The 27,147-nt window shown below is 42.5% G+C and overlaps 1 protein-coding gene across 3 annotated transcripts in view; it reads left to right on the forward strand.

Annotated features, from left to right (window-relative positions):
* LOC114793471 (protein kinase C beta type) overlaps window positions 1-21,376 on the forward strand; it is a 91,539-nt gene extending 70,163 nt beyond the window's left edge. For 2 of the 3 annotated variants that reach the window (XM_028985257.1, XM_028985259.1), the window contains 2 exons: window positions 6,911-7,051; window positions 13,582-16,049. In XM_028985257.1, coding sequence (XP_028841090.1) covers window positions 6,911-7,051; window positions 13,582-13,740 — 300 coding nt within the window. In that variant the 3' untranslated portion in view covers window positions 13,741-16,049. Of the gene's footprint in view, window positions 1-6,910; window positions 7,052-13,581; window positions 16,050-20,077 lie in introns of those variants that run through there. The other variant, XM_028985258.1, reaches the window with a different exon arrangement.
* Window positions 21,377-27,147: the final 5,771 nt, after the last annotated feature.

A 27,147-nucleotide genomic window follows, 5' to 3' on the forward strand; every position in this document is an offset into this window, starting at 1 on the left:
TTGGTAAATGTACAAATGTGCACAAATAAAGTATATCTTCACGATGTGGTCAAATTCCAGCCAGATTTCTGGGCCTGTTAAGTACCTGATCACAAATACCTGCTCTTTGTCACATAATTCTGCAGTGGGGCAGTGGTGGCCTAGCGGGTAAGGAACAGACCCGTAATCATAAGGTTGCCAGTTCGAATTACGTGCAAGGTACCGTCCCCACACACTGCTCCCCGGGTGCCTTTCATGGCTGCAGCGTTTCACTAAGGTTATTGAGTCCTGGGCTTGCATCTAGTGGGCCCTAGACTGACAATTTGATTATTTTATTTTTTAAACTCATTGAGCATTTCATGCCACTTAATCCAGCTGTATCATTGAATAAACTCTATCCTCACGTTACCTCTGTCTCTCATTCTGCTTTTTCTTTCCCACCCATCATGTTTGACTTTATTCATCTGGCTGGTGTGAGGGCTCAAACCCCGCTGTTCTCTTATTTTTATTTAATGAGAAATACCATGGCTTTCCCTCAATAGAAATAAAACTCTCTTCAAGCAGTCACTTGGTTCGCTGGAGCCTGGAGACAGTAAACAGAGAAGGATGTGGGAAGGGAGCGCTTGGGGTGGCAATCTCAGGCAATCCCACAATGCAATTTAATGACATAAAACAAACAAAGTGAAGTGATTGTCACATGTGATACACAACAGCACACGGTGCACACAGTGAAATGTGTCCTCTGCATTTAACCAATCACCCTGAGTGAGCAGTGGGCAGCCATGACAGGCGCCCGGGGAGCAGTGTTTGGGGACGGTGCTTTGCTCAGTGGCATCTTGGCGGATCGGGATTTGAACCGGGAACCTTCTGATTACGGGGCCGCTTCCTTAACCGCTAGGCCACCACTGCCCCATAACATAATACCATGTAGCAATATCATCTGAAATATAAATATGATGCCCCTGATAAGTCTGAAACACTATTTGAATCACTAAATAATTTTGGAAAAACATGAATACATCAAAACTGGGTACCAGTTTTCACTTAGACTATGTGGTGATCATATAGTCTAAGTGAGTATTTAAGTCCTGAATAGAACTGAAAATAATTTTTAAAATCTCCAGCTTTGGTTCTTTTGCTAGTATTGTGATACACTCAAAGGATTTAAAAAATAAGAAATGATTTTACTTAATTGAAATTTTTTTTTTAAATTTGCGGAGTTTTCCCTCTAATTGAGGTTTTAAAATGCTGTCCACATGAAGAATCTGAAAGGCTTAAATCATATTTACCTGCAATCCTCCATTGCGTCTGCTCTAGTGGGTCGTAGAGAAAGCATAGACACTGGGGTCTCAGGCAGGATCTGTAGACGAGATCACACATCTTCTCTCAGGGTTAAAACTCTATAGTTCTGGCTGTGTGTCTTTCCCTGTGACCCACGCTGTCCTGTATTGTAGAAGCTTAAGACAAAGAAACCTCTTATTAAATTGAAGAAAATCTTAAATTGAAGATTGGAAGGGCAGGTATAGCAGGTGAGTCCACAGGGACCTGTAGCCTAATGCATTCATGCTAATATGAGTATTAAATAATGAATCGCTGCTCTCCCCCGCAGAATTTGAATGGCGACTTTGTGCTACAAAATAAGGCAGGGTGGAGTTAGGACAAAAAGCACTCATCCTCTCTCTGTTGGTTGTCTTTCTATCCCTGACTGTCTTGTTGTCTGTCTTTGCCTTTAGGTGACGTCCACACCCAGTGCTGTGTTTGTCATTTATACACTGTTTTTTGCACCCTTTTCCATACTTCTCCATTCTTTTTCTTTCTCCCTTTTCCTCACTGCAACTTTCTTTTTGCATCTGTCATTCTCCTTCTCCCTCCAGTCCTTCCCTCTCTCTCACCCTTCCTGCAGTTTTCATTGTCTTGATGAGTGCCGTGTCTCTCTCTCCTCCCCGGTAGAGCCTCTCCTCTCTTTTCTCCTTTCTTCCTAAAAGCCTGAAGTCTTGGGTGAGCCCAGACAGCTGTGAAGCAGTCAGATCCAGTAGCCCTCTCCTCATCCACCCTCCTAAAAACAACAAATATAGAATCTATGACACTTGAGAGGATCATGGAAGTTCAGAGAAGTTCTGGCTCTCAGAGGAACCAATCAGAGTGGAGATTGGTCAGTCATTGCCAGTTATTGATTTTTGCCTGATTTGGTTCGGGCCTCTGTAACTTAACAGTCTTTCTTTTTTAGTATTATTTCATGTGAATCTAAGTTGTCTGTTTAATAAATGCTGGGTTCTCGGTCAGTGTGGATAACATTCCCCGGAGCTTCCGCTGACTGGAATCTTCCGGGTTTCTTCGGCTGCTCCAATAAATCTTAATTACAAATGCAAATTAACGGTATCAAACCAAGCTGATTGGTGTGTTACGTTGGTGCAACCTTCACGCATCACAAGATTTAAAGGGACGCAGTGACCTCGGGCGATGTGGAGCGTATTAGGGTGTTAATGGATCAGTGCGTAAATACTTCAGGCTTGCTGCTCATGCTGTACACTGCGTGCTTCACGGAGGCAATGAGGCTTCGGTTCATATCAGTGGAGCCTAATTTGTAATGTTAGGGTAAGATTTGTGTCAGGTGCTTTAAGTCGTGAGGCCCTATCCACTGTAATTATATTTGCGGCACTAATTGAACAGTATTATACATTTTTAAGTCAAGTGTGCAAAACTCATTTGGAGAGGATGAGAGCCGCGATGCTGGCTCGCCAGTCGAACGAGAGAAGCTTTGTGACACCAGGCTGATCTCGGCTGATTTGCCAGTGTGTCAGTTCTCTATGTGTTTGTGTGTGTGTGTGTGTGTGTGTGTGTACCCACACAAGGGCCAACTGGATCAGGTTTCTTCATGCGCTCAGTTAAAGTGAGCGTGCTGTGGGCCCCCTGGACTGTTAAACGAGGGTGTAAATGCGGCGAGTGTGCAGATTACAAGGCGCCGACCCCCAAATGACTCAGCACAAATGAAATGTATGAACGCACAGTACAATGTGTGAGATTAAATATGTAAGCAAGGATTTGTACCTCTGCTGCGGAGTGATGGGGGGGGGTCCTTTAATGAATTCATGAGATGGATTGTGAATGAGATTTCATCAGCCTGGGTGTTATGGCGTCTGTAGACAGATAGCGACAGCGGTTGTGTTTCTGAATGCTCAGCTGCTGACTGAGGTGTCTCGTGAAAAGCAGGACTTCCAGTAGCAGCAGAGAGGTGGGTGTGTGGGTTGGGTCGGAGGGAGGGTTGTTATATGAACAGAGGAAGGACAGTGGCGGTTGCTACTTTAGCATTGTTCTCTTTTGACTTTGTCATGAATTCTTCCACTGTCTTGCCCCCCAACAATCAGAAGACGCCGTACTGTGGGAAGAGGTTCAGGTCCAGTGGCAAAGAACACTTTACTATTTATTGCTTCCATTGGCAAGGCAAATACAATTTTGTAATCTGGTATTTTCACCCAAAAATTAGAAATTTAACTTTGTTGAGGATATTGAAATCAATTCAAATCATCCATCATCTACAGTTTTTGAACTGGCACTAAGCATGTGTCAATGCCAAAAGTGCCCTCAGAATTTACATAAATAAATAGATACAGCACAATCTTTTAATGATGTTTGTGCATGTTACTTATTACAGCGTGTGGGTTTACGTCATCCAGAATGAGGAAATAGTGAGCATGAGGCTCCTCCTATTTTAATACTTTTTCTGGGTGACAGAAATAATTATACACCAAGTCATCTGCCTATTTGTTAAATGAATTAGTCAAGGAAAGAGTTGAGTAATTTCTCCTTCCAAAAAAAAAGTCTCAACATATCTAGAAACCATTAGCATGTTTGTTTCATAAATGTAATTTCTTTGTTCTAAATGATAAAAATTAGCTGTCTGGAGTGCAGAATCTTTAGGTGTTAGTGTTATTTTCTTAAATGACTGCATACTCAGTCTACAATGGTGAAGGTAGAGCATCACCATTTTGGAGGTAGTGTGGGACCTACACTACAGGCTGGGCCCACCCTCAGATCAAAATAAAATCTAACAAAAATCAGCACGCCTCTCTTTGAACATTTTATCATTAAAAATACCTAAATGTTGGTACCTGGGTCTTGAATTGTAATGTATTGATTGAACAGAGATGATTGTTTAACAGAGAATTTCCCACCCCTGCCCTAAAACATTATCTTCACTCAACCACCATGGCTTCCAAACATGCGGAGTGGCTGTGATTTTGCCCCAAGGCTGGGGGGCAAAAACAAAAAAATTAATGTCAGGGGACCTTTAACCAAACAATCCTGATAGCCAATATTTGAAACTTTTTGGATGAATAATGTGTGAAAATATTGAAAACCTTACCTTGTAATAACATTTTGGAAAAGCAGTCTGTTTTACTTGATCAGTGATTGTCCAAGGTATAAACTACATGAGAAACGAGCAGAAGACACCATTGTACCATGTCAGATGAGCCTCAAAAGGATTCTGAGGGCTAATTCAGCCTAAAATTGTACCCCCAAAGAACTGAAGTTGGATTCAGCAAGAAGATAACATTTTATTTGATTAGCCAGAAGACACCATTGATGCTAAAGTCTTCCTCGAAGGTTCTCTCATGGGATCATCCACCAGCTCAAATGCTCCTCTAGGTCATAAGGCAGATCTCTCAGAAGAAAGGCTTCAGTGTGTTATGAATCTGATTTGGGCAAGTGACTCACTTCATGGATTTCAGCCAGGCCACCCTCTTGTCATTGTGGTCATCAAGACCTTCAAGCGCAACACTGGACTAATTTGAGTTTTCTTTTGCTGCTGTGGAAGCTCGGTCTTGCATGGTTGAAAACTCAAAGAAAGAAGATACTCATTTTGGAAGATCTTTTACACTGGCTTCACCAAACCTGGTTGCTTCAATTCTTCTATGTTTCTAGGACACACTAAATGATTTTTCAAATTTGCATGCTCATATTGCAACGTTGGCTGTCCAGAGGTGAATAAAAATTCACCAGGGACCCAGCCATTAACTAATATCCCAGTCAGAGGATTCCATGTGTAGCCCTGACCAAATTTCTGCAGTCCACCTAACTGGTGGCTAGACGATGTGTCAGCTCTTAACTAGCGCTGCGGTTCTACGTGCTGAGTGAAATCCTCCCGTAATGAGTCTAATAGGGTACGGGTCAGGTTGAAGTAAAAATAAACAATGGTAATTGGCCTCTTGGAAAAAGGTTAAAAGCCGGAGGGGTTACAAGGGCTCTGAATCCAAAGCACCATTATTTATTTATATTTTATATATTTGCAGATATTTCTGCTACACGTAACTAGCGGATAAATCTTTTAAATATTTTCTATTAAATTATTTGTAACGACAGCACGCAATTTAAAAAAAAATAAAAAATAGAAAATTTTGGTTCATCCAAAATGTTCTGGTTTCATCATGCCGTTCAGATGCACCCCTTCGCATGTTAGATGCATTAGACCCTATAAAGACAGAGTTGACGTGGCCGCTGGACCGTGAGGACTTAACAGCGGGCCAGCGCCCCGCCCTACGAGGGTTAAACGCGGAGTGCCAGCGAGGGGACCTCCATCTCCCCTGCCACCTCGCCGACACAAAGAGACTGTGTTAGAGTTTTTTTTCACCGCCATCAATTTTTCATGTTCACTGAGGTGCCTGCAAAAAGGCAGCAACTTGTTCAACCCCCCCCTCCCCATGCCTAATCTTTCAGCAGCACACGCTAAACTCACTCGCCGGAATAAAACTGCCAGACAAATTTGTGTTATTCAATGTAGCATGTTTCTGCTGCACCATGAGGTGAGTGGTGCTGGTAGGGAGGGACTGCACTTGGGTCCAATAAAACATTTTTGCCGATGTAAGGTCTGTGTGCGTGCATGTAAATAATTTTTATTGCTTTCCATTCTTACTGTTATGTCCAGAACTGGATGTGTTTCTGAGCCAATTTCGGGAATAAACACTGTTTGGAATGGACAGGAATTGTCCCACGAACGGGGCAGGTATTTAGTTTGCAGTGGTTCTGTTTTTGGCATGTGGCTAATTAGCGCAATATATGCATACGCTGAGATAAGCATGCATAACCTAAATTACTGCACAAATGAGTTTTTCCTGTGGCCTAATTTGTGCAGTCCGTGGGCTGTTATACAATGCTGCAAACAGTGTGCACTAAACCTTTTTTTTTTTTTTTTTTTTACTAAATATAAACGGCACTCTAAATAAACCATTTACTGCTGTTTATTGTCATTTTTTACATTAAAAAGGAAAAGTAGGGAAGGGCCTTAGAGAGCCTGTAATTTTATATATATACAGCACAGGCCAAAAGTTTGGACACACCTTCTCATTCAGTGTGTTTTCTTTATTTTCATGACCATTTACGTTGGTAGATTCTCACTGAAGGCATCAAAACTATGAATGAACACATGTGGAGTTACATGTGGAGTACTTAACAAAAGGTGAAATAAATGAAAACATATTTTTATATTCTAGTTTCTTCAAAATTTCTTCTAGTTTCTAGTTCCTTTGCTCTGATTACTACTTTACACTCTTGGCATTCTCTCGATGAGCTTCAAGAGGTCGTCACCTGAAATGCTTTTCCAACAGTCTTAAAGGAGTTCCCAGAGGTGTTTAGCACTTGTTGGCCCCTTTACCTTCACTCTGCGGTCCAGCTCACCCCAAACCATCTCGATTGGGTTCAGGTCCGGTGACTGTGGAGTCCAGGTCTCCACTTTTTAAGTACATAACTCCACATGTGTTCATTCATAGTATTGATGCCTTCAGTGAGAATCTACCAACGTAAATGGTCATGGAAATAAAGAAAACACATTGAATGAGAAGGTGTGTCCAAACTTTACTGTGCCTGTACTGTGTATATATATAACATGTCTGTGTCGATATGTACTTTTTTTTCTTATCATACCCTCAACTTGCAGCTGATGACCAAACACCCAGGAAAACGCCTGGGCTGCGGCCCGGAGGGTGAGAGGGACATTAGGGAGCACGCCTTCTTCCGCTATATGGACTGGGAGAAGCTGGAGAACAAGGAGGTGCAGCCACCATTCAAACCCAAAGCAGTGAGTACAGGGAACATCAGACACACAAACACAGACACAAAGGGGCCGATTGAGGTGATGCATGGGGAGTGTTTGCTAATGACGTATCATTATATTTATGGCAGTTATCAGATGCCCTTATCCAGGATTTACAGATACAAGAACAGAAAGCACTGCTTGCTAGTTATGTGTTTCTAACTACTCACCAAGCTAGTGCGTAATTATTTCCCAGAAAATTAGCATTTTTTTTATGGGAGGAGGGATGATTGACAGCTGTTATGCATACTGCTTGTTCTTTTTGGACAATTTAATCCTCTGGTTAAGTGTACCACAAGGTCCCATCTCCTACATTTAACTGCGGTTTCTAATACCCCATGTTCACAGTGGACATTTCACTGACATTTCAGGAGCACACCCACTACCAACCCAAGCCTGCAGGTCTAATATCAGTGCTTTTATTCAAGCATCCTTGTGGATGTTTAAATATGGTGAAAGTTAAATATGGCGTAAGCACACTCTCTCTATGCAAACTCATATTCACAAACACAAAAATACACACACTCTAATCCCTTTCTGTTTGTGATGTACAGGTAGGCATGATGGTGGTCCCCTGCTTGCCTCTATGTTGGGTTGATCCTCTTTTCTAATCTGTTTGCAAATCCTGATTCATTGACTACTCTGCACCAAAAAAAAAAGCAAATGTCTCCTGAGAGTTACTCCAGAGTGTGGAGATCTTGGTCTTGTGTGTGGCACACAGAGGATGTTTAACAAGTCTACACACTACCAGTAGAAAGACTTATTCTGCCCTCTGCTGTACCCACTCACACTGTTTAAAAGGTTCAACAATGTTTTCTAATGAGCGCTGCAGTGTGTGGTGTGTGTGTGTGTGTGCGTGTTGTGTGCGTGTGTGCGTGTGTGTGCGTGTGTGCGCGTGTGCGCGTGTGCGCGTGTGCGCGTGTGCGTGTGTGCGCGTGTGTGCGCGTGTGCGTGTGTGTGCGTGTGTGCGCGTGTGCGTGTGTGTGTGCGTGCGTGTGTGTGTATGTGTGTTTGAGAGAGATGCTACAGTAGGCAGCACTCTCTGACAGGCGGCTGAAGGCCTCGCCACGTTGCCTTTTGTTCGCTGCAGCGGCCGTCCAAAAGATGAAGCCCGGGTTGAGCCGCATTTGTCAGCAGAGTGGGGCTCCTTAATGAGTACAGCGCTGTCTTCGCGAGCGCAGCACGCCTCTGAGCTGTCAGGAGAGAAGGACGCCGCCTCCTCCCCTTCCTCCGGCGCGGTCCATCCACTGTGCAAAATGAGCAAAGTCCCAAAGTGTTCTGCCCCCTCACTCGCCCCAGCACGCAGCTCACATGCGTGTCAGGGGGTCTTACCCGTGATTGTACGGCCCATTCAAATTTTCCTCCTTTTTGTGTGTGTGTGTGTGTGTGTGTGTGTGTGTGTGTGTGTGTGTATAAAGGTTTTTGCATTTATCCGACTTATTATTTTGGTATTTATTCAGCAGTGAAGTGCTGTGAGCTCTAAAGCTAAAAACGCTTCATCACCCACAAGCCAAGCCTTGTCGAGGCCAGACTACTTATTCTCTCCCAGTGTACAGAGGTTTCAACCACTGTAGAACCAGAGTTGTACCAGAGCAGCACACTGTGCAATATGGAGCAGTGGTGGCCTAGCGGACCCATAATCGGAAGGTTGCTGGTTCGAATCCCGAACTGCCAAGGTGCCACTGATCAATGCGCCGTCCCCATACACTGCTCCCCGGGTGCCTGTCATGGCTGCTCACCAAGGGTGATGGGTTAAATGCTGAGGACCCATTTTGTTGTGTGCACCATATGCTGTTTCACAATGACAATCGCTTCACTTTCACTATTTGTAGCTCCTTGGGAGTGTTTGCTAAAGCCTTATTCAGAAATGTTTTATTTAAAGCACTCACAATCTTATCTTCAATCTTATCTAGTTGATGTGATTCCAAGATCGAGTTTGAAAGGAGGGAGGAAGTAGGGTGGTTGAGGAGCTGTATGTCATCCCATCGGCTTCTCCCATTTTAAACTAGTTTAAAAAAACATCATTAAAGTTCTTTTTTTTGGGGGGGAGGCGACAGAAATAACGACCCCCACAAAACAGCTGGAAGGCTGGTTATTTCCTCCTCCCCAAACTACTGCAAACTAGCAAACAGCCTGTTCTTGTTTGCCTCTTCTTATTTCTGTACATCTTGAAGTCATACTTCATGTTTCACAAGTGAACACTCCCCAAAACTGTTACAGCTTTAAGGTGGTGTCTTCTTTTTCTTAGAAGAATGTTCTAGGCCACATTCTTCTTCTTTAGAAAAGATCCCTAAAAAAATTGGTTTGTTTTGATGAAGTGAAAAAAAAAAAAAGACAAACTCTTAATTTTGTCTAAAGTCTAAAAAAAAAAACTTTAACCCTTGGGCACCAAGAAAAGAGGAATCACAGTCACTTAATGATCTTGGGAAGGTTCTGGAAGAGGGAGGCATCGCCGCCCCCTCATCGGAGTTTATTTAGAATTAATTGTGAAGAATCCCTGGAGGAGGCTCTGGGGCGACGGGGTTATTTGAATTATAATCTGTTTGTTACAATAACGCATTGGCTGCCTTGTGCAGCGGGGCAGGGAGGGAAGCGGAACGTGTGAATGCCTTAGATGGCACTCTGCAGCAGTGCCTGTCACGCGTTTGTGTGGGGGAGTTGTCGGCTGTGACACTCAAGAGGACACTTGACGAACACTGGGAAACGGAGGCAAGGTAAATGCTAACTGGTTAACATGTTTAAATGTCATCCATCTGGATTGGTAATGATGACACAAAATCTTGTGCATTTACATTTAAATTTACAGCATTTATCAGACGTCCTTATCCAGAGAGACTTATAATCAGTAGTTACAGGGACAGTCCCCCCTGGAGCAACTTAAGGTTAAGTGTCTTGCTCAGGGACACAATGGTAGTAAGTGGGATTTGAACCTGGGTCTCCTGGTTCACAGGCGAGTGTTTTACCCACTAGGCTTCTACCACCTAACACATTTTTCTTTTTCTCTTCTCCTCTGTGAGATTAAGTTTATATTTGGTCAGGTCTTCCCTCTTATAACTCACTGCTGGACTGCACAACTGAACATTCCGCCACAGACGACTGTGTAACCAAACATTCCAGTGGTCTCTTACCTGGGATCAGGACTGATGACATGGATTACATCTCAATAACGTGGAGATGCTGGTAGGAAATGACCTATCAAGTATGGCAGCAGAGTTCACACAGAGCAATGGAGGAGCCACTTTAATGTAATGGAAACTGCATGGCTGTCTGGATGAAGGGGCGAGGTTTGCAGGGTGAGAGATGGGTGCTGCATGGGGCAGCAGTCAAGTGGAAGTGATGTTGCAGGAGCAGATGGCAGCAACGTCCCCATCGTTTGTGTGTCGTTTTGTGTGGGTGGGGGCTAATGCAGATGTGAGAAGGGGAGGTAAAGATAGACAGGGTTCCTCTGGTTTCTTTCTGTCTTCTGTAAAGGCTCCTGTACATCAGCGGCAGTCATTTACGGTAATTTTGACTCTCTGTAACTGTTTTACATTTCCTTTACATTTAGATTTCCTTCAAATCTAAAGATGAAGGAAGGTAGAGGGCTGTATAAGAGTCAATCAGAGCTAAAAAATAAAAAAGTAAGGGGCAGGAGCGAGGTCACGCAAGTCCCTGCCAGCTTTTCCTCAGAAACAGAAATGGGAAAGGTGTGTGTGTTAGTGGTGGGTTTACTCACACTGTAAATGGTCAGTGTTTAGCACTGCAGACGTCCGCCTCTTGCACACAGGGGGCTGTAATATCCCAGACCCTGCCACTTCCGCCGCCCCCGCCACCGCTGACGTTAATCACTCTGGACAGGCGGATCTATGAGGACAACGAAAAGCTTTTGCGTCAATTTTCGAGGCCCTGATGGAGCGTGAGGTACACCCACTGCTCCAGTCCTCCTGCGACTGCTCCCGTCCTCCTGCGACTGCGGCTGTCCTCATAAACCAGAGGGTCTGCAGCCCTCCCCTCCCAAAGACCAGATCGTGTTCAGATTGGGCACTAACCAGTCTATGCGAAGGTGGCACAGTCTGGGCGCCACTCTTAAATTCTGCTTAAATTGGAGACAGCCCCACCCACCATGGCAGCGAAGAGCTACGCCGACGAGCCTCAATGCGTTTTCTGCTTCCAACCACGGGGCTGCATAATCCGTGCCTCACACCTACACATGCATGTCTCCATCCTCCAACCCCTCCTTTGTAGCCGTGGCACACTGCATCTGTGTCGACTTCACACCACCCAGGAGTGTGAGCAAAAGCCTCATTAGCCTGGCAATGAACAGTGGGATCGCAGACACCCCCCAAAAAAAAAAAAAAAAAAAACAAACATAAAAAGAAATAAAAATCCATCACACCGTCTGCTTTTACCACAGAGAGATTCGTACACACACCCACCATGATCCCAATCCAAATCACAATTAGCAAGTTATGGTGGGAAGGAAGTCCCAGTGTAATACATATTCCCAGTAACTCTCAGTGTAATATTTATTTATGTATTTTATTAAATAAGGACATCAATTTGGTACCAAATCTAGCTGGTAAAATGGCAAAAACAAAAAACCTAATCCCCATATGCTTTTATTTTTGCTAAATAAATTAGCACCATAGCATCGCTACCCTTGCCGAAGCGCCACCATATGTCCAGTTTGTGTTGCATTATTAATTCAGTGTCGCTGCGTCAGCCGCTATCTGTGCGCTGATGGGTGGCTGTGTGAAATTGGTTGCTCGAAGCACGAGTGCTTGTACATTTATGCAGTTTAATTCGAGTGCAACTTGGATGCAAGCAACAAGAAAAAAAAAAAAGATTTTGCTGGCTACCAGTGGCTTTAGTTGTGAGTGAGCGCTTGTGTGTTTGTGGTTCAGGAAGGTAGCTGATGTAAGTGCTGGTGAGCTGGTCCAGAGAGATAAGTGATGTTTATGAGTCTGCTGTTACATGCCGGGCTCTTGCTAAAACGTATATTAGTATGTGTACCCACCCTTGCGAGCAAGCTGCTAGTCTAAACTGTATGGGTTGAGGCAGCGTGCGCAAAAATCAAATTACAGCTCTGACTCAAAAAAGACCAGATTAAATCAAAAATGTCATCGGCCTGCAGATCTTTGGGACCGCCAGTGGGCCTATGTGCTCTAACATTTACCTGGCATTGTTAAAGGGGCAACGTGTCATACTGTGCCATATGAGAAATGTATACTCCTGTCAAATACGGGGCAGTATGTCACCAGATGACAATTATCAACAACATATTTTGTCACATCATCACTGGGAGTCCAAATCTAAATCAGTACCAGAAGATGACATAAAATAAGTTTTATAACAATAATGAGTTTTTCTAAGTGTGTCTGTGCCTCTATTAGTTCTTGCTAGCTTTCTGGTTCACACAATACAGCACAACAGTTGACCCTGTTAATGTGTTAAAGTTTTTATTAATCAGTGTGTGTGGTATTTTTGAGAAAAAAATGTATTGGGTATTAATGATGTTTTCTTGTGTAAATGTGTGGTGGTGGTGGTGTTTTTTACTGTTGTTTTAGTTAGTTTTACTCCAGTGTCACAAATAAAAAGTCCAATGTTGCTCAAGGACATAGGCGGAACATTGGATCAATACCTGAAGACTGTCGAAGTTAAATTGCCACCTAGCTATAAACCAGTGTACAAATAGAAAAAAAAATGTAAGATAAAACTGGGAGTTCGCAAAGTGAAATTATGACCAGTCATTGTGCTGAAACATTTAAAATGGTGTAAGAACTGGAGGACATTTTAGTCATGTGTGAAATGGGTGTGGAGGATAAAGAGATTCTTTGATCAGTTCCTGAACTGTGAAGAATTGGTATGGGTCTTTCTTTTGCCCCTTATTATTATTATTATTATTATTTATGTTATTATTGATGTTATAATTAACTTCCTCTTCATTAAGGTAAGTTTCCAAGTTGAATCCAATCAGCTTTTTACCAACTTCAGAGGATGCAATGTAACCTGCTTTTCAAATTATAATGTTTTAGTATGCAACTGTTTATTGAATTATGGGAACACATTTGGAAAGTTTGACTCTTCTGGGTTCATCACTGACTGAACAATGCTGACTAGACTTGTCTTTTGGTGGTACACACATGTACTTGCATGCATGCATGCATGCATGTCTCCTCTTGTGGGATGTATGGGAATTGAAACATCCTAAAAGAGGTTTCATTGTTGTCGAACACTCATTTTGTCAGGTTGTGTGTCGCTATAATTGTTAATTATTATTATTATGTCTTTGTCTTATCTCAGAATTGCATACAGTATGACTGCACAATGAAATCTGTTGGTACTGTTTTGTGATCTGAGTGTACCTTATTTCTGTCAATTTTTAAGTCTTCATTTTGCACATCACGTTTTTGTTATATGTGTTTTGTTATATACATTTTTCATTCACAATTAACCCATTTCTTCCATTCATCACATGCTTCTTTTTGTTTTTTCTTTTTTTTTCCCCCCCTTTTCTCCTTCTCTCCTTCCTGCAGTGTGGCCGGGATGCAGAGAACTTTGACCGCTTTTTCACCCGCCACCCCCCGGTCCTTACCCCACCGGACCAGGAGGTCATCATGAACCTCGACCAAGACGAGTTTGAGGGCTTTTCCTTCGTTAACCCTGAATACCCATGTATGGTGTCCCAGAGTTAAGGGCAACCCTACACGGCACTCACCCCACCTTCAACCTACACCCATGCGTTTATATACCCTACTTGTACTCTATGTGTATATAAACAAACATCAGCTCCACTCCAGTAGTAATTCAAGTTAAAATATGCTATATATAAAACTTCAGTATGCATTGCTTAGGGATAACCGTTCTGAACTACTATAGCTTCATGAATGTACCACGGTTGGAAAACTGGAACATCGCTTGTGTTCCAGTGAGGTAGAACTTCTTCATTCCAGAATTTACTGTACCAGGTCTTATATCTAGAGGTTGCGTTGTCTTTTCTTTTTTTTTTTATTAATTTCACTTATTTGTGTTTTTAATGTTATCAATTGTAGGCAAGCGAATAGGGCACATTCTCGTTTTTTCTCCTTTATTTTGTTTCTGCATGTTTTCTCCTGTTTCCCTCCATATGGGTAGGTTCATGTACAAATTCTAGTCATTTCCTGAGAATACAGTAGATGACAAATAAGTAGTTAGCCTTTTTTTTTTTTTTTTTTTAATCGCATGACCTAAAAGTGATGTTTACAGGATTCATTTATCCAGCTGTAAGTATCGACGTGTGTGAGTGGGGAAAGAGTGTTTGTCTGTGTGTGTATGTGTGTATGCAGTATATAAGTTGTTGTATGGATTTGACTCTGTGTTGCAACAGTCTGCTTCCCTTCCCTCCGTGTAGCGACACCCCCACCCCCCATTGGCCAGTACACTTTCCCAGTCAGTCATAGACGTCCCTGTGTACACACAGCTGCTTTTGGGCTGTAAAAATCGAATTATTATTAATATTATTTTGCTTTTAGCTGCAAGACCTGTGTGATTTTGACAAACAAAGAGAAAAGCAATTTTAACATCATTCAACAACTCAACATTAGAGGTGTTCGACAGACATATTCAACATGGACTACCTCGTCTCAGAGACCGCGAAGGAGTAGGCGGGAAAAGCTGCAGATATCATTTCTGATTAAAGGTCAGACTACAACGTACGTAAACACACACACAACATCTTCCAATTACCATTCAGCAGCAGAACCAAAACCGAATGTGGAGGAATGCGCCAAATCCGAGTCGCACTCGGGCGGATAAGAATTGTTCCACATACCCTATTAGCAGGCATTCCGGTCTCGGCTCTTTGGATATGGCTCAGGCTGGGCGATAAGGCTTTATCTGTCCTCCCCATGCCCAGCCTCTTACAGCTGCGCCGCTTTTGCACTCCTGCTACCAGCGCATCTCACTTGTCTGTAGGGGTCGGGCAAATTACGTGAATTTTGGGTCTGTGGGCTTGACCTTGGCCCGGCAGACGTGCGCACGTCGGGAACAATGTCCCCCCCCTCCCCCCTCCTCCCCAAAGGATAAACACATCCTCATTTCAGTCCAGGCCGGATTGAAAATAATATCTAGCGAATTGAGCATCCAGGAGAATAGCAGAGTTTCCTGCTGAGGGGGTGAGAGGGCAAGTCAGCGTCAGATTTTTATTTGTTTAAATTTGATTGCATTTGCACGATCAGTTAACAATAATCTCTCACGGTCGTGGCGATAGTGACTCGTTCGTGCAGAGCGGTGCGATGCTGGGTCCGTGGACATAGCCAGACCGCAGTGAACAGGGCGGCTAGGTGGATTTAGTCGGACCTGTACTAGCAATAACATCAGTGACCCAACGGTGCAAAAGCACACCTTGTATCATTAAACACAGCAGGCGGGGCCCACGGACTTTATCTGCAACTGACTGGTGGCCAGTGGCTTTTACCGCAAACCACTGGTACCTCATATCTTATTTTGATCATGGCATTTTGGAGGATCATTAAAAAAAATGGAGGAATGAATTTCTCCATTAAAAGTTTAAAGTATAGCAGGTTACTAAAATGGTTTCTTTGTGTAAAAGCATATTTAATTTCTGCCAAAATCCAGCGCGTAGGTCATACTAGGGCTTTAATATGATTATTTTTTGTAAATGTCTTTAACAACTAGATACTCTTAAAAAAAAAAAAAAAAAACTGTGTCAAATGTTTCTTGTATTTCAATATGGTCAGTATTGAAAAGAAGGCGAAATTGTTAATTGTTAATGTGTTTTCTATACCAATTATGCATTCCTGGGATGCGCATAGACAAAAGGACAAGCATTGTGCATGAATTATTAACAGTTGTGATCCCATAATTCTGTCATATTGGACTTATTATTAGTGTTTCAATCAGTGCTTTAGGCTGTTTTGTGTGCTTGTGTATCTTGTGCTTTTTTGTGCCAAAGTATTTTACAAAAAATATATATACATTAAAATAAAATTTAAACATGAAGGGCTTTTTCCCACGTAAATGTGTTTTTATTATTTACTTATGCTTTTGTTTATTTTATGCAATTCAAGTAATCTCATATTTATGAGTAACATAAACAGATTATTATCAGTGTTCTGCAACATCATTTTTGGAACAAATTGCCTAGTTCTATTCTCTATTCTGATTGGTTGTCACACTGCCAGTCACACAAAAGCTACTGGACATGTTCTAATATTTTCAGTATTTTTGATCATTTGTGTGTTCCTTCTTACTCCTTTTGGGCAATTAATGGTAATAATGGAGGCAAGTGAGTTTAGCCTGAGATTACCCATTAGGAAGGACTGACAAGATTTTTTTTTTTTTCCGTGTATTAAAATTGTGATAACTATGTCTAGGGGCAATTCCCTTCATCCACATTTTTATATAAAGGATTAGGTAGAAAAACAATTTTCTTTTTTTTTCTGTAATTTTCTGGTGGAAAAATCAACAAATCCACCATCAGTGGTGCAATTCATGGTACTATGCTGCTGGCTCAGTACTGGTATGAATTAAAGAGTGACGAGTTACTACTGTTCAAAAGTTCAGGGTCATTTAGAAATGTTGTTGAAAAAATGAAATGAATATTAGAAAAAATACATTTGAAATAGTTGTTGACAAAGTTAGATGCAGCAGATAAACAACTGTATTTGTCCAGTTTTCTTCTCGTCCTTAATCAGTGCGACAATGTACTAAGATCACTGCAAAAGGGTTCTCTAATAATCAACTAAACCTTTAAATGACAGACCAGCATTAGTGCACTCATCATTCCATTGCAACTCAAGACTAATTGTTGATAATGAACCTCTCTACATTATTACATTCCATTCGATTAAAAAAATTTAATTTGTCCCCGAGGGGCAATATAGAAGGCTCAGAGGGAGCAGCGCCTCACTACTGGCCGACTGTTCGACCGCACGGGCAGTTTATATATAATTACAATGTACAATGTTAGGGATATTTTATTTTAATTCACAAATGAATTGTTCTCTGTCAAAAAGTGGAATGTTTCTAAATGACCATGAAGTGTATGTAAAAAGAGCAGGTCAGAGACATGGACTACATGCTTAAACTTTCATGGCTGTTACATAACATGAGGCCATTTCAATCATGTTTAAAACATGGCAACACACACATGCAACAACCTCAGGATGTAAAACACCAAATGCAGCCTCTCATGTTATGCCGTGTTGGGACCTGGTCGCCATAAAAACATTTAAAAGGGGAATTACTGTGGCGCTCCAGGTTGTGAACATGGCTGTTTTATTTCTGCTTTATAATGTAAGCTCGGTGTAGCGGCAGGCTTGGGCGTACAGTTAAAATAATCTCTTCAACTTCTGTTGTTCCCTGCCTTATCGCTCCCAGTGTGTAGCTACTGTACGGAGGAAGCCTTTCCCTTCGCACGCCAGCGCTAATTAATTCTGAACGTCGCTGCCTCAAATTAAAATGAGTCGGTTAGCTCAAAGTGCGTGAGGCTTATCTGCTGAAAACAGGTCAGCGTTTGATACTGCTGTTCGGCACCAGCGCTGACATCAGCTCTGCGCTAATCCGCTCTTTCCTGAAAAGCCTGCGCCTTGGTGGAGGAAGAAATTAAAGAATCGAGATTGGTATTAAAGCCTGGGAATCTGAGCACCTTGGATTGAGCACAGCACCTTAGGTCCTTCTTCTTCTTCTTCTTCCTCCTCCTCCGCCTCCAGGGATTTGGGTAAAACATGTCCAAGTCCATATCTTTGCTCCATATCTAGCATAGAACCATGGGCAATAGATCTGTCGCAGAAAGCACTGGGCCCTGTGCAACTAATATGATTTCCTGGCAAAAAGATTTCTGCGACTTAGATATTTCATTTCAAATTTAGGGACTATTTCTGAAGTTGATGTCTGATGTTTGTATATCAACTTTATTATGAGAGCTTTAATGACCAATTTCTAAACCTTGGGTGGGGGAATTATTATTTATTATTATTTTTTTTTCTTCTCCATAAAGCCTGATGAGGTGTATCTAACATTGTACTGCTAAGTGTAGGGTTTTTTCCACTGGTGAATCCTTGTTGCCATGGGAGATGCTCAGGTCCAGAGAGAGGAGAATGTCTAATGACCTCACACAGTAGGAGTGGCTTCGGACAGGAATGGCCTCATAAGGCATGGCTGAGAGAAGGTAGGCGGGGCCAATTCTGCTGCTTTAATAACCCTTCCTGTCTGCTGTGTCTCTCCAGCCTCGGAGAATGTATATTTGTGGCTCCGCTTTTCTTTTTTTCCCCTCCTTTTCTGAAATTCATGACTTTTTTTTTTTTCTTTTTTTCTCCCATGTGTGTGTGTGTTTTTGATCCAGTATTTCCTCTTCTATACCTTGCTGTAATTTCCATTTTCTCTGTGGAGTGCTCTCCTCTTCTCCTTTTGCTTGTGACAGTAACTGCTATATTGCTGACCTTTGAGTCCACTACTTCCCACCGGTGTCTTCTGCTGTATTTGTTGTGTTTGTGCTTGGATGTGTATTTCTGTTGCCCCAAGGGGGGGCCTGTTTTATATACGTTGTGCTTTCATTGGTCTTTTACACTCTGTTAAGTGGCGAATATTGCATTTTTTCAGGACATTTTGTTGGCTCTCAAGGCACTATTCCTATCGCTAAGTGCTAGTGTAAAGTAACCTCAGATTTTACAGAAATAAATAGATAAAATGATCTTTATGATTGATGAAGTAGTGTGTGTGAGCTGTCAATCATCAGGCTCCTCCCATTTTATACTTAACATTAAAGATCATGTTATGCATGAGGGAAATTAGGGTAGTTAGTTTCTATATTCTTCAAGAAAACTTCTTCACATAACTACCAAGTTCTTATTTCCTGTTTTCTGTACGTATGATCTTACATTAGCGAACAGCCTATTGCTGGTGGTCTGAGCCCGTTTTAATCTATAGCTTCGGGCACCTGTCAGGTTTAGACAGTGGACAAGGAAGCATATGTCTACAGTTATAATAATATGTTCCTGTGTCTGGAATTTCTAACCTTGCAGAACCAGGGCATGGTTGACAGTGCCCTTGGTGCAGAACTTCTGAGGACCTATTGCCTATAGATCTGCAACATGCCTTACTTCGAATGGTAGATTCTGAGGCCAGATAGCTAACATAGCTATAATGTTATAACACGTTGCCTTGCAGCATATGTTAAGATTTTGTGAAAGAATGAAAACCCATGGTGAAGAACCCAGGAGTGTTTCTGCAGGAGATTGTTGTACGAAGAGATACATGGGGAATGTGATGTGCGGTTTCCGTATTAGCGTGGTCTTCAGAGGTTCTCTTCCTGCAGTAAATCTCCATAAGCTCTCAACTAGATATTAAGATTGTCGCTCGGCTCAGCTCGCTCCTTTAATGTAGACATGCGCTCTCGCATGTTCATGAGGAGGTTCGTGCTCATGCTCCCCTCCCCCGCCCTCAGCCAGGGCTCGGCTCGCTTTCTCCTCATGGATTTACATTAGCGAGCGGCGCATTAGCAGCATCTTTCTCCTCGCTGTTCTTCTGCGCTCCTTTCTCCTCCCTATGCATGACAGTCCTCCCACTCTGTGGGAGCCTCCTGAGGGTACCAGCGACAGGAGCACAGAGAAAAACCCTCAGATGATGGGGTCCAAAGGCCCCAGGTACAGCTTCTCCCCATCCAGACCCAGAGAGAGAGGTCTGTGGTGCCCACGCTGCTCCTTGCAGCCGCCCGGAGGGGACGAAGAAAGCTCCACGAACACCAACGCGCCTGCCTGCTGTAAACGTGACCAGAGAAACCTTCTCTAATCGGCGTTAGGGTGCGAGTTTCAGAAAAACGCTCTCCATATCGCACCATTAATTTGCCATGCTCGCGCGCACTCTGAGGCGTCGCCCAAGGGAGCGCTTTTAATAAAGACTCCTCTTCCTCAGCTCGTGTTATCATTAAACGGGGTCAAAGCCGACCGCCGACCGCCGGCCACACAGATTCCGGCCTCTCCTCTTTACTCACTTCTGTGCCTTTTTCTTCTCCCCTCCCTCCGTTTCCTGCAGAAGAACAAACGAGACACGTGCAACTTCGACAAGGAGTTTACCAAGATGGCCACCGAGCTGACGCCCACCGACAAGCTCTTCATCATGAACCTGGACCAGGACGAGTTCCTCGGCTTCACCTTCGTCAACCCAGAGTACGCCGCCCAGGCCTAGCGGTCTGGCCGGCCTCCGGGCTCCCAGGATGCAGCGAGCTCCCCCAGCGACAGTCCCACGGATGGAGCCTCATAACGCGATTGTCTAGAAACAGTCTTTAGGCGCAACGTCTCTCTTCGGTCGGTCCCATAACGTATGCGAGCGGCCGCTTGCGTTACCTAGTCTCGCTAGATTCGGTGTCGTGCCAGCATTAATCTAACAGCAAATCGGCAGCTCGGTGGCAAATGAGCAGCAAGCGGGACTTAACCCCAAGTGAACAATTTGAAAAACAACAACAGGAGCGGCGGCGCTGTCCTCAATTATTTACTTGCGCTTCATTATTTCTCCCCTCCCTTGTTTGGTCTCCGTTTTAGCGGTGCGAGTATTGAGCTAATGTTTAATTCACTGACTCCAGCCTATTATACCAAAATCCGAACTCTGCAGGGCACACATGCACACAGCTTGTCACCCGAGCTCCATCAGCCGTCTTCAGGAAGCACCGATAGCCGCGTGCGCATAAGTAAGGTATTTATGTCGTTGTTTTTAGGGTAAGGAGTCAAGGCGACCACTTCTTAAACACTTCTGATAAGCGCTAGAGGGAAAAATGTACATTAGGTATTAGATTTGATATGTTGATTCCCTTTGCACATTCAAAACGAGCAACCGAAGGCCGGTGTCTTCGTTGTGTGACGGTGTCTTATTTGCTATATTGTCCCTAAATCAAGGACATGAATAGTACTGTACCTATGCAATAGGGAATAGGCAGTTCATATAATAAGTGCTTATGTTGCAAAAAAAAATTATCTGACATAACAGTGCAAAGATCACTGAAGAGAAGAGGGCACAGCGATGCGCTCTGCTCAGTAGATTGCTGCTCGACAGTTTACGCTTATAAACTGCCAGTAGGCGGGGCTTATTCTGTTTCTGAGAGAAGGTTTATTTGTAGATGAATATTGTTTATGATTATTGCATTTCCTTGCATGGCTGCTCAGACGTTTTAAGCATTTTATTTGATATCAATCTTTTCTTGTAATTATTTGAACATGTACCTGCATATTTGTTTAAATATTATTATGGTGTGTGCATCAGACATATTGAACTTGAGAAGCTGAATGTGCGAGAAGGTGCAAATAAAATCATGTAATAGTAAATGTCTTTCTTTCTCAATACCTTTTGTCTGTTTTTTTTTGTTTTTTTTTCTCAACAAATAAGTTAACTTTTTTACCTGTAATACAGGCAGATGTGTTAATGAAAAAACTACAGATTTCTTCTTCAAAATCATCGAATCTAAGCATCTTAATCTAATCTGATCTACGAATCTGATCTACAAAGTTTATATACATTTTCAAACATGAATCGAATATATATATTCAAGAGAGTCTGATCTCTTTGTGACTGTACAATTTTGCATTCATCTTAACCTGCATCAATGAGATTGTGATGAGTAAAGGAAAAGTGTATTGTTTTCCTCAAGAGGAATTTTGAGTAAATTTGTACTGTAATGTACAAATAATCAGAAAGGAGAAAATTTGACTGTTAGTGGATGTTTATGGCTACTGCTATCATTATTTTCTCTCCCATTATTTCTTTCTCTCACACAAACACCAGGATGCCATTTCTCTAAAAAAAAAAAGAAGAATGTGTAGTCTTATCAGCTGATAACAAAAATTGCCTGGCACTCCAAGGTGACTAAGACAGCGAATGACTCTCTGGTACACACTCAGCACATGGGCCGACCTGGACACACCACGGTGAAGACTGGCTGTTCCGCTAAGGAGGAGCTGCACTTTACTGGAAACATGAGAGTGGAGAGCTTCTTTAATAGAGCACCTGTTTAAAGAGAAGAGGTCGGCCGCTCTCCACATCTGCACATCTGATTTAAAGGCTTTTTCACTCATGTGAAGCCCATCCCTTTATTAGAGGTAGTTATGGAAAGGATGGAAAATTGTATTAATGCAAATGCAATGTACCTTCCCCAAAAACTAGCCAGAGAATCGTGTATTCTGTCCATATACCATACCGTGATGACATTTAACTACATCACATGAGTACAATGTTTTTCTTAAAAGGACTAATAGACCAAAGACGGCATCTGCAGTAGAACCATTTTTAAAGCTGCTGCCCACTTCACTCAATTTAGTTTGTATCTTCATAAACTATGTAATTTCTCAAAAAATTAAAATCAAAGGAACATCAGTGGACATTAAGGATCTAAAAGGCCAAGCATCCTTTTAATCAGATTTAGGTTGTCATGCTTCCTGCTTTGGTCCAGGCGGTCTGGGCATTCTCTTGCGTGCACATACACACACAATTCTGTTATGTGTGATTGACCTTTTGTTAATTTAGTTTCCTTTTGCAACAGTAAGAATTGAGACCTGGTTGGTTCGTCCCTAGTAGTTTGCAGGAGTGGAACGCTGGCGAAGACTCTCCTCTGGGATCTTTAATGTGTGCGCCCATGTGCTATGCTGATTCTTACATTTACATTTACTAGTAGTTACAGGGACAGTCCCCCTGGAGACACTATGCTCAGGGACACAATGTTAGTCGGTGGGATTTGAACCTGGGTCTTCTGGTTCAAAGGCAAGGTCTTACACTTCTCAGCAAAATTAATTGCTTTTGGCATCTTAAAATCAATCAATGCAAATACAGATGAAAACCTGTCAAAATGTCAAAAAATGTCAGGATCCAGTGTTGAGATCAGCGAAATGTGTCCTAATGGGTAGGAGAGGATACAGTTAATTAAATCCATCCAGACCAGTTATTAGTGCAATTAGTTCCCCAGTAAAAGCAGCCAATGTTCAGTTTCGTGTTGTTAACAAAACGGACCAGTTATGTTATGACTATATATGTGATTGAGCGTCACATTCTCACACACACACACACACACACACACACACACACAAACAGAGGGCTAGAGGATAGGGTGACACTGTTTTATGACAATATCACGCAAAGTAGCATTTTCTTACATTTTTAAGATGAGGGTGCATGGTATTACCTTACACTGGGGTATACACTGATTGATTTATTAAGCTTTTATTTGGCGTTGTGCACACCGGAATGGTGGACCAATAATAATTGTAACCGTCTGGTCACAACAGGGGCAGCCACGGACAAGGCTCGGGGTGAACGCGGTAGTTACCTGTCTGTCAGCTGTAATAGCAGGTCAGAGGTGTTACGCTGCTCCACACGGCCCGGAATTGCTGCATTAACTGTAATGGCTGCTGTAACAACAAGTCTAAGTAAAAATACAATCATTGGCTCTTGTACTCTTTTACAATGGGAATTAATACCATGGGCCAATTGAAAAATTACAAAATTAAAATAAATAAATATTTATAAATAAAATATTTTTTCTTTTCTTTCTTGTTTTTGGATGCCCAGCATTCTGAACACACACGGTCATGTTCTCATGCACGTGCAGATGAAGATCAGTGCGGCCCCGGCGACTATCGATTCAAATTTGTTTTTGTTCCCCCTTCAATTAGTGTTCCCTCAGTGTGCTGTTTGTTCTGGCTTTTTCAAGCAGATCCCTAATTGTCTGCGAAACAATTTGCTCAGTCTCACGCAGCAGACAATGAGGAGCAGCGGAGAAAAAAAAAAAAAAACGGCACCCCATAGACAGAGCGGCATCCGCCTTATTTATTTCATTTGGCTTTTAAAGGGGAAAATATAAGGAAGATATGACAGAGGGAATTACTGGATTTAACACATATATATACACACACACACACACACACATACAGAGAGAGAGAGAGAGAGCTGGTCGCATGCACACTGTGCCTTTGTCTTTCCTTTAATTGTGATAAGTGGTTTGCTCATCTGCTCGTATGGAGGCGAAACAATTTAAAAAGCAATCTCCTGTTTTAATGAAAACAAGCGCCCGTCTGTGGGGAGTGCCACCGAGTTATTACCGGGTCTCCAGGACACTGGCGACTGCTGCACCCTAGGGTGAGGCCGGCCCCCTCCTCCCTCCTGAACAGGCCAGGCTGCTTGGCCTGTGGTTAAACGGGGGGCCAGATATGTCTGCGGTATCCTCTGCGCTGAGGTAAATAAAGGTCTGGGGTTTATTTTTGACCCAGAGACTGAGCCTGTGGCCATTTTAAGCTGTTTTAGCCGCACCATGTTTGCTGACTCACTGTCTGTACCCTTAAGCCCCCCCCCCCCCCCCCCCCCCCCCATCCCCCCACTGCTCTTGCCGTTAAAGCAGAGCTGTCACTACTTTTTAACAGATGAAAGTGCTCATGAATGGCAACACTTTTGGGCAATTTCCCCCTAAAATTTTGAGTGGCATCAAAATATGTGTACAAGGACTCAACCCTTTACAGAACTGGCCCCATAGTCATGTATTCATATACTCAATATGAATGTGGTAGGTATGGTGATCTAGCCTCAGCACTTGATGAACTGTTATGATTGACTAATTTTCCAAAAATGTACATCAAGTTGCAATTGATGTAAAAAATGTACATCAAGTTGCAATTACTTAATTTATGTGACATGATCCTTAATGACTACTAAAAAATTAAAACAGTTCAAAACCATTTCCACTTACTGTGATATTTTCACGATATCACATTCACACCGGTTCATCTTGTCGTTCTTGGAAGGACATGGAATTTATTTGCCAAAGGCACATATGAAATTTGTATTTTTTTTATTATATCGTAGAAACCTGCAAGTATTATTTAAAAAAGCTTCAGAAGCCAAACAAAGTGAGTGGCCTACACACATCCACAAATCTCACAAATCCTCTTTTTAGTAAATTTTTTATATTTATTTATACTTTTTATATAGTCAAATTTTATATTTTCACAGCCATTCATGCTGTCAATCAATTACTGCTGAACAGTAACAAAGTACCTAATTCGCTACTGTACTTAAGTAGCTTGTTTTTTTATGTATCTGTACTTTAATAAAAGGTTTTTACCTTTTTACTTTACCTTCTCTACATTTCAAATATCTCACTTTTTACTCCACTACATTACAGATTACGATATGGGGAATATTGAACATGTTGCTGTTAAATGTTCGATGTTCACAGGAAGCCACTTGGTAGTCTGGGCTCTGACTGTCCACTGCAGCTCTTCCCATCAAATTAAAAACAAGGATGTCATAATTGTGCTCATTAAAAAGAAATAATAATTAATAATTTGCAGACATTGCCCCAGTCTTTGTTACTAGACTAATTATTGCTTAAATTTGTGTTTTATGAAGTCAAGTGCAGGTTTACAGAGCTCTTATCATGCTCTGAATGATTTGCCCTGTCTTTCTCTGGGGCTCACTGTGCCTTTGTTTATTTATTTGTTTGTTTATTTCAGGATTAATCTTCAAACACAGCCCTGTCCCCAATCCTCCATTCAGAAATGTAGATTGCATGGATGTGGGACATGGTGTGATAACACGAGTTGCAAAAGATACATTCAATCAGTCATAAAAGTATCATTATTTTTCTTTTTATCAATGGTATGTAGTGTAAGTGCTTCTTGAACAAACAGCATGATTGACAGGCGGCTGTGGGCAGAGCCAGATAGCTGACTCCTCCTCTGGAGATTGTAGGGTCATCTTTACGAATCCACCTATTATGCAAACGCCATTTTTAACCATCCGCCTTCTGCAAAGGACTGTCACTCACCATCACACTCTAAATTTGTTGCCATCTTGCTCCATCTGTCTCTGTCTGGTCTCTCTCTTACACACACACACACACACACACGCGCACACACACACTTCTGGTCTCATTCTTTGCCCACAACCTCCACAGTTCTTTTTGTAACCCCTATCTGTGTGCGACAGTGTTGAGCTTTCTTCCTCTTGACAAACCCCTTTGATATCCCTTGGTTACTGTCTCCAGGGAACGCTGCATTCCGTCGGATTTTCCTCCCGCCTTCCAGGTATTACTGTGTCGTGTTTTGCATTCCATAGCACATTTATATTACATGACTCATTCATGGAGAACTGGAATTATTCATAAATTTAACACTTTTGTGTGCGTGTGTGTGTGTGTGTGTGTGTATGAGCATGTTTTGTAATTAACACTTTGAACTCCAGTATATAATTCCCAGGATTCTTCTAGCATCTGTTGCTTTTGTCAGTGTGGGTTAAATTATCTCCAAAATTACAAAAAAATTACCAATGCGAACCTCATGCGCGTCCCCCCCCAAAACACAAGTTTACTTCAGAAAGGAAAAAAAGGAAGAAAACAAAGAAACATCTCCAGCCCGGATGATATAACGTCTCCTGGTTTATCTTCAGGGTTCCAGAAGCTTTCCTCTGGCAGTTGTACTTTTCTAATCTAGCAGCTATCTCAAACACTTCCAGAAACGGTGATAAAAGAGCGATGAGCCACTTTCACGCTAGCCAGACATGCCCACTCTGCCAAGTTGCAAGCCAGTCTGCCAAACATATTAGGTGGCATCCCATAAAGCCTTGGGTTTTTTTTGACGTTTTCATGTGCCCCCTCCCTTTTATTATCATAGCAGCGGCATTGTGGTTAAACCAGCGCAAATTCTTGGCAACAATTAGACCAGTGATCTTTTCCACAGATCCAAATGGACTGAAGTGATGCTCCAGATGGGTGAGGGGCTGGGGGTCTTTTTCTCCTCAGTGACAGTGCAATCAACGAGTCCCCCTGTGAGGCGATGGCTGTTGGGGAACATCCACTGCCTCTGACAAGGACAGATTTCAGCATTGCTGCAGTCTGTGTGTGTGTGTGTGTGTGTGTGTGTGTGTGTGTGTGTGTCTAGCCCAGGGTCGGCACTGAGCTGAAATGATGGTTGGGCCCACATAAAACACAAACCAAAACCTAAAACACACCCAGAAAGGACATGAAGGTGGTGGAGGTAAGATGGCACCTTGTAACAGATGGAGAAACAGATGGAGCAGAATATGGGCAAATGTGGTGCGCAAGTGAGATGCTGCTCCTCTCAAAAAAAACA

Source organism: Denticeps clupeoides, chromosome 7, assembly GCF_900700375.1.
Source record: "Denticeps clupeoides chromosome 7, fDenClu1.1, whole genome shotgun sequence".
NCBI classification, from domain to species: Eukaryota; Metazoa; Chordata; class Actinopteri; order Clupeiformes; family Denticipitidae; genus Denticeps; species Denticeps clupeoides.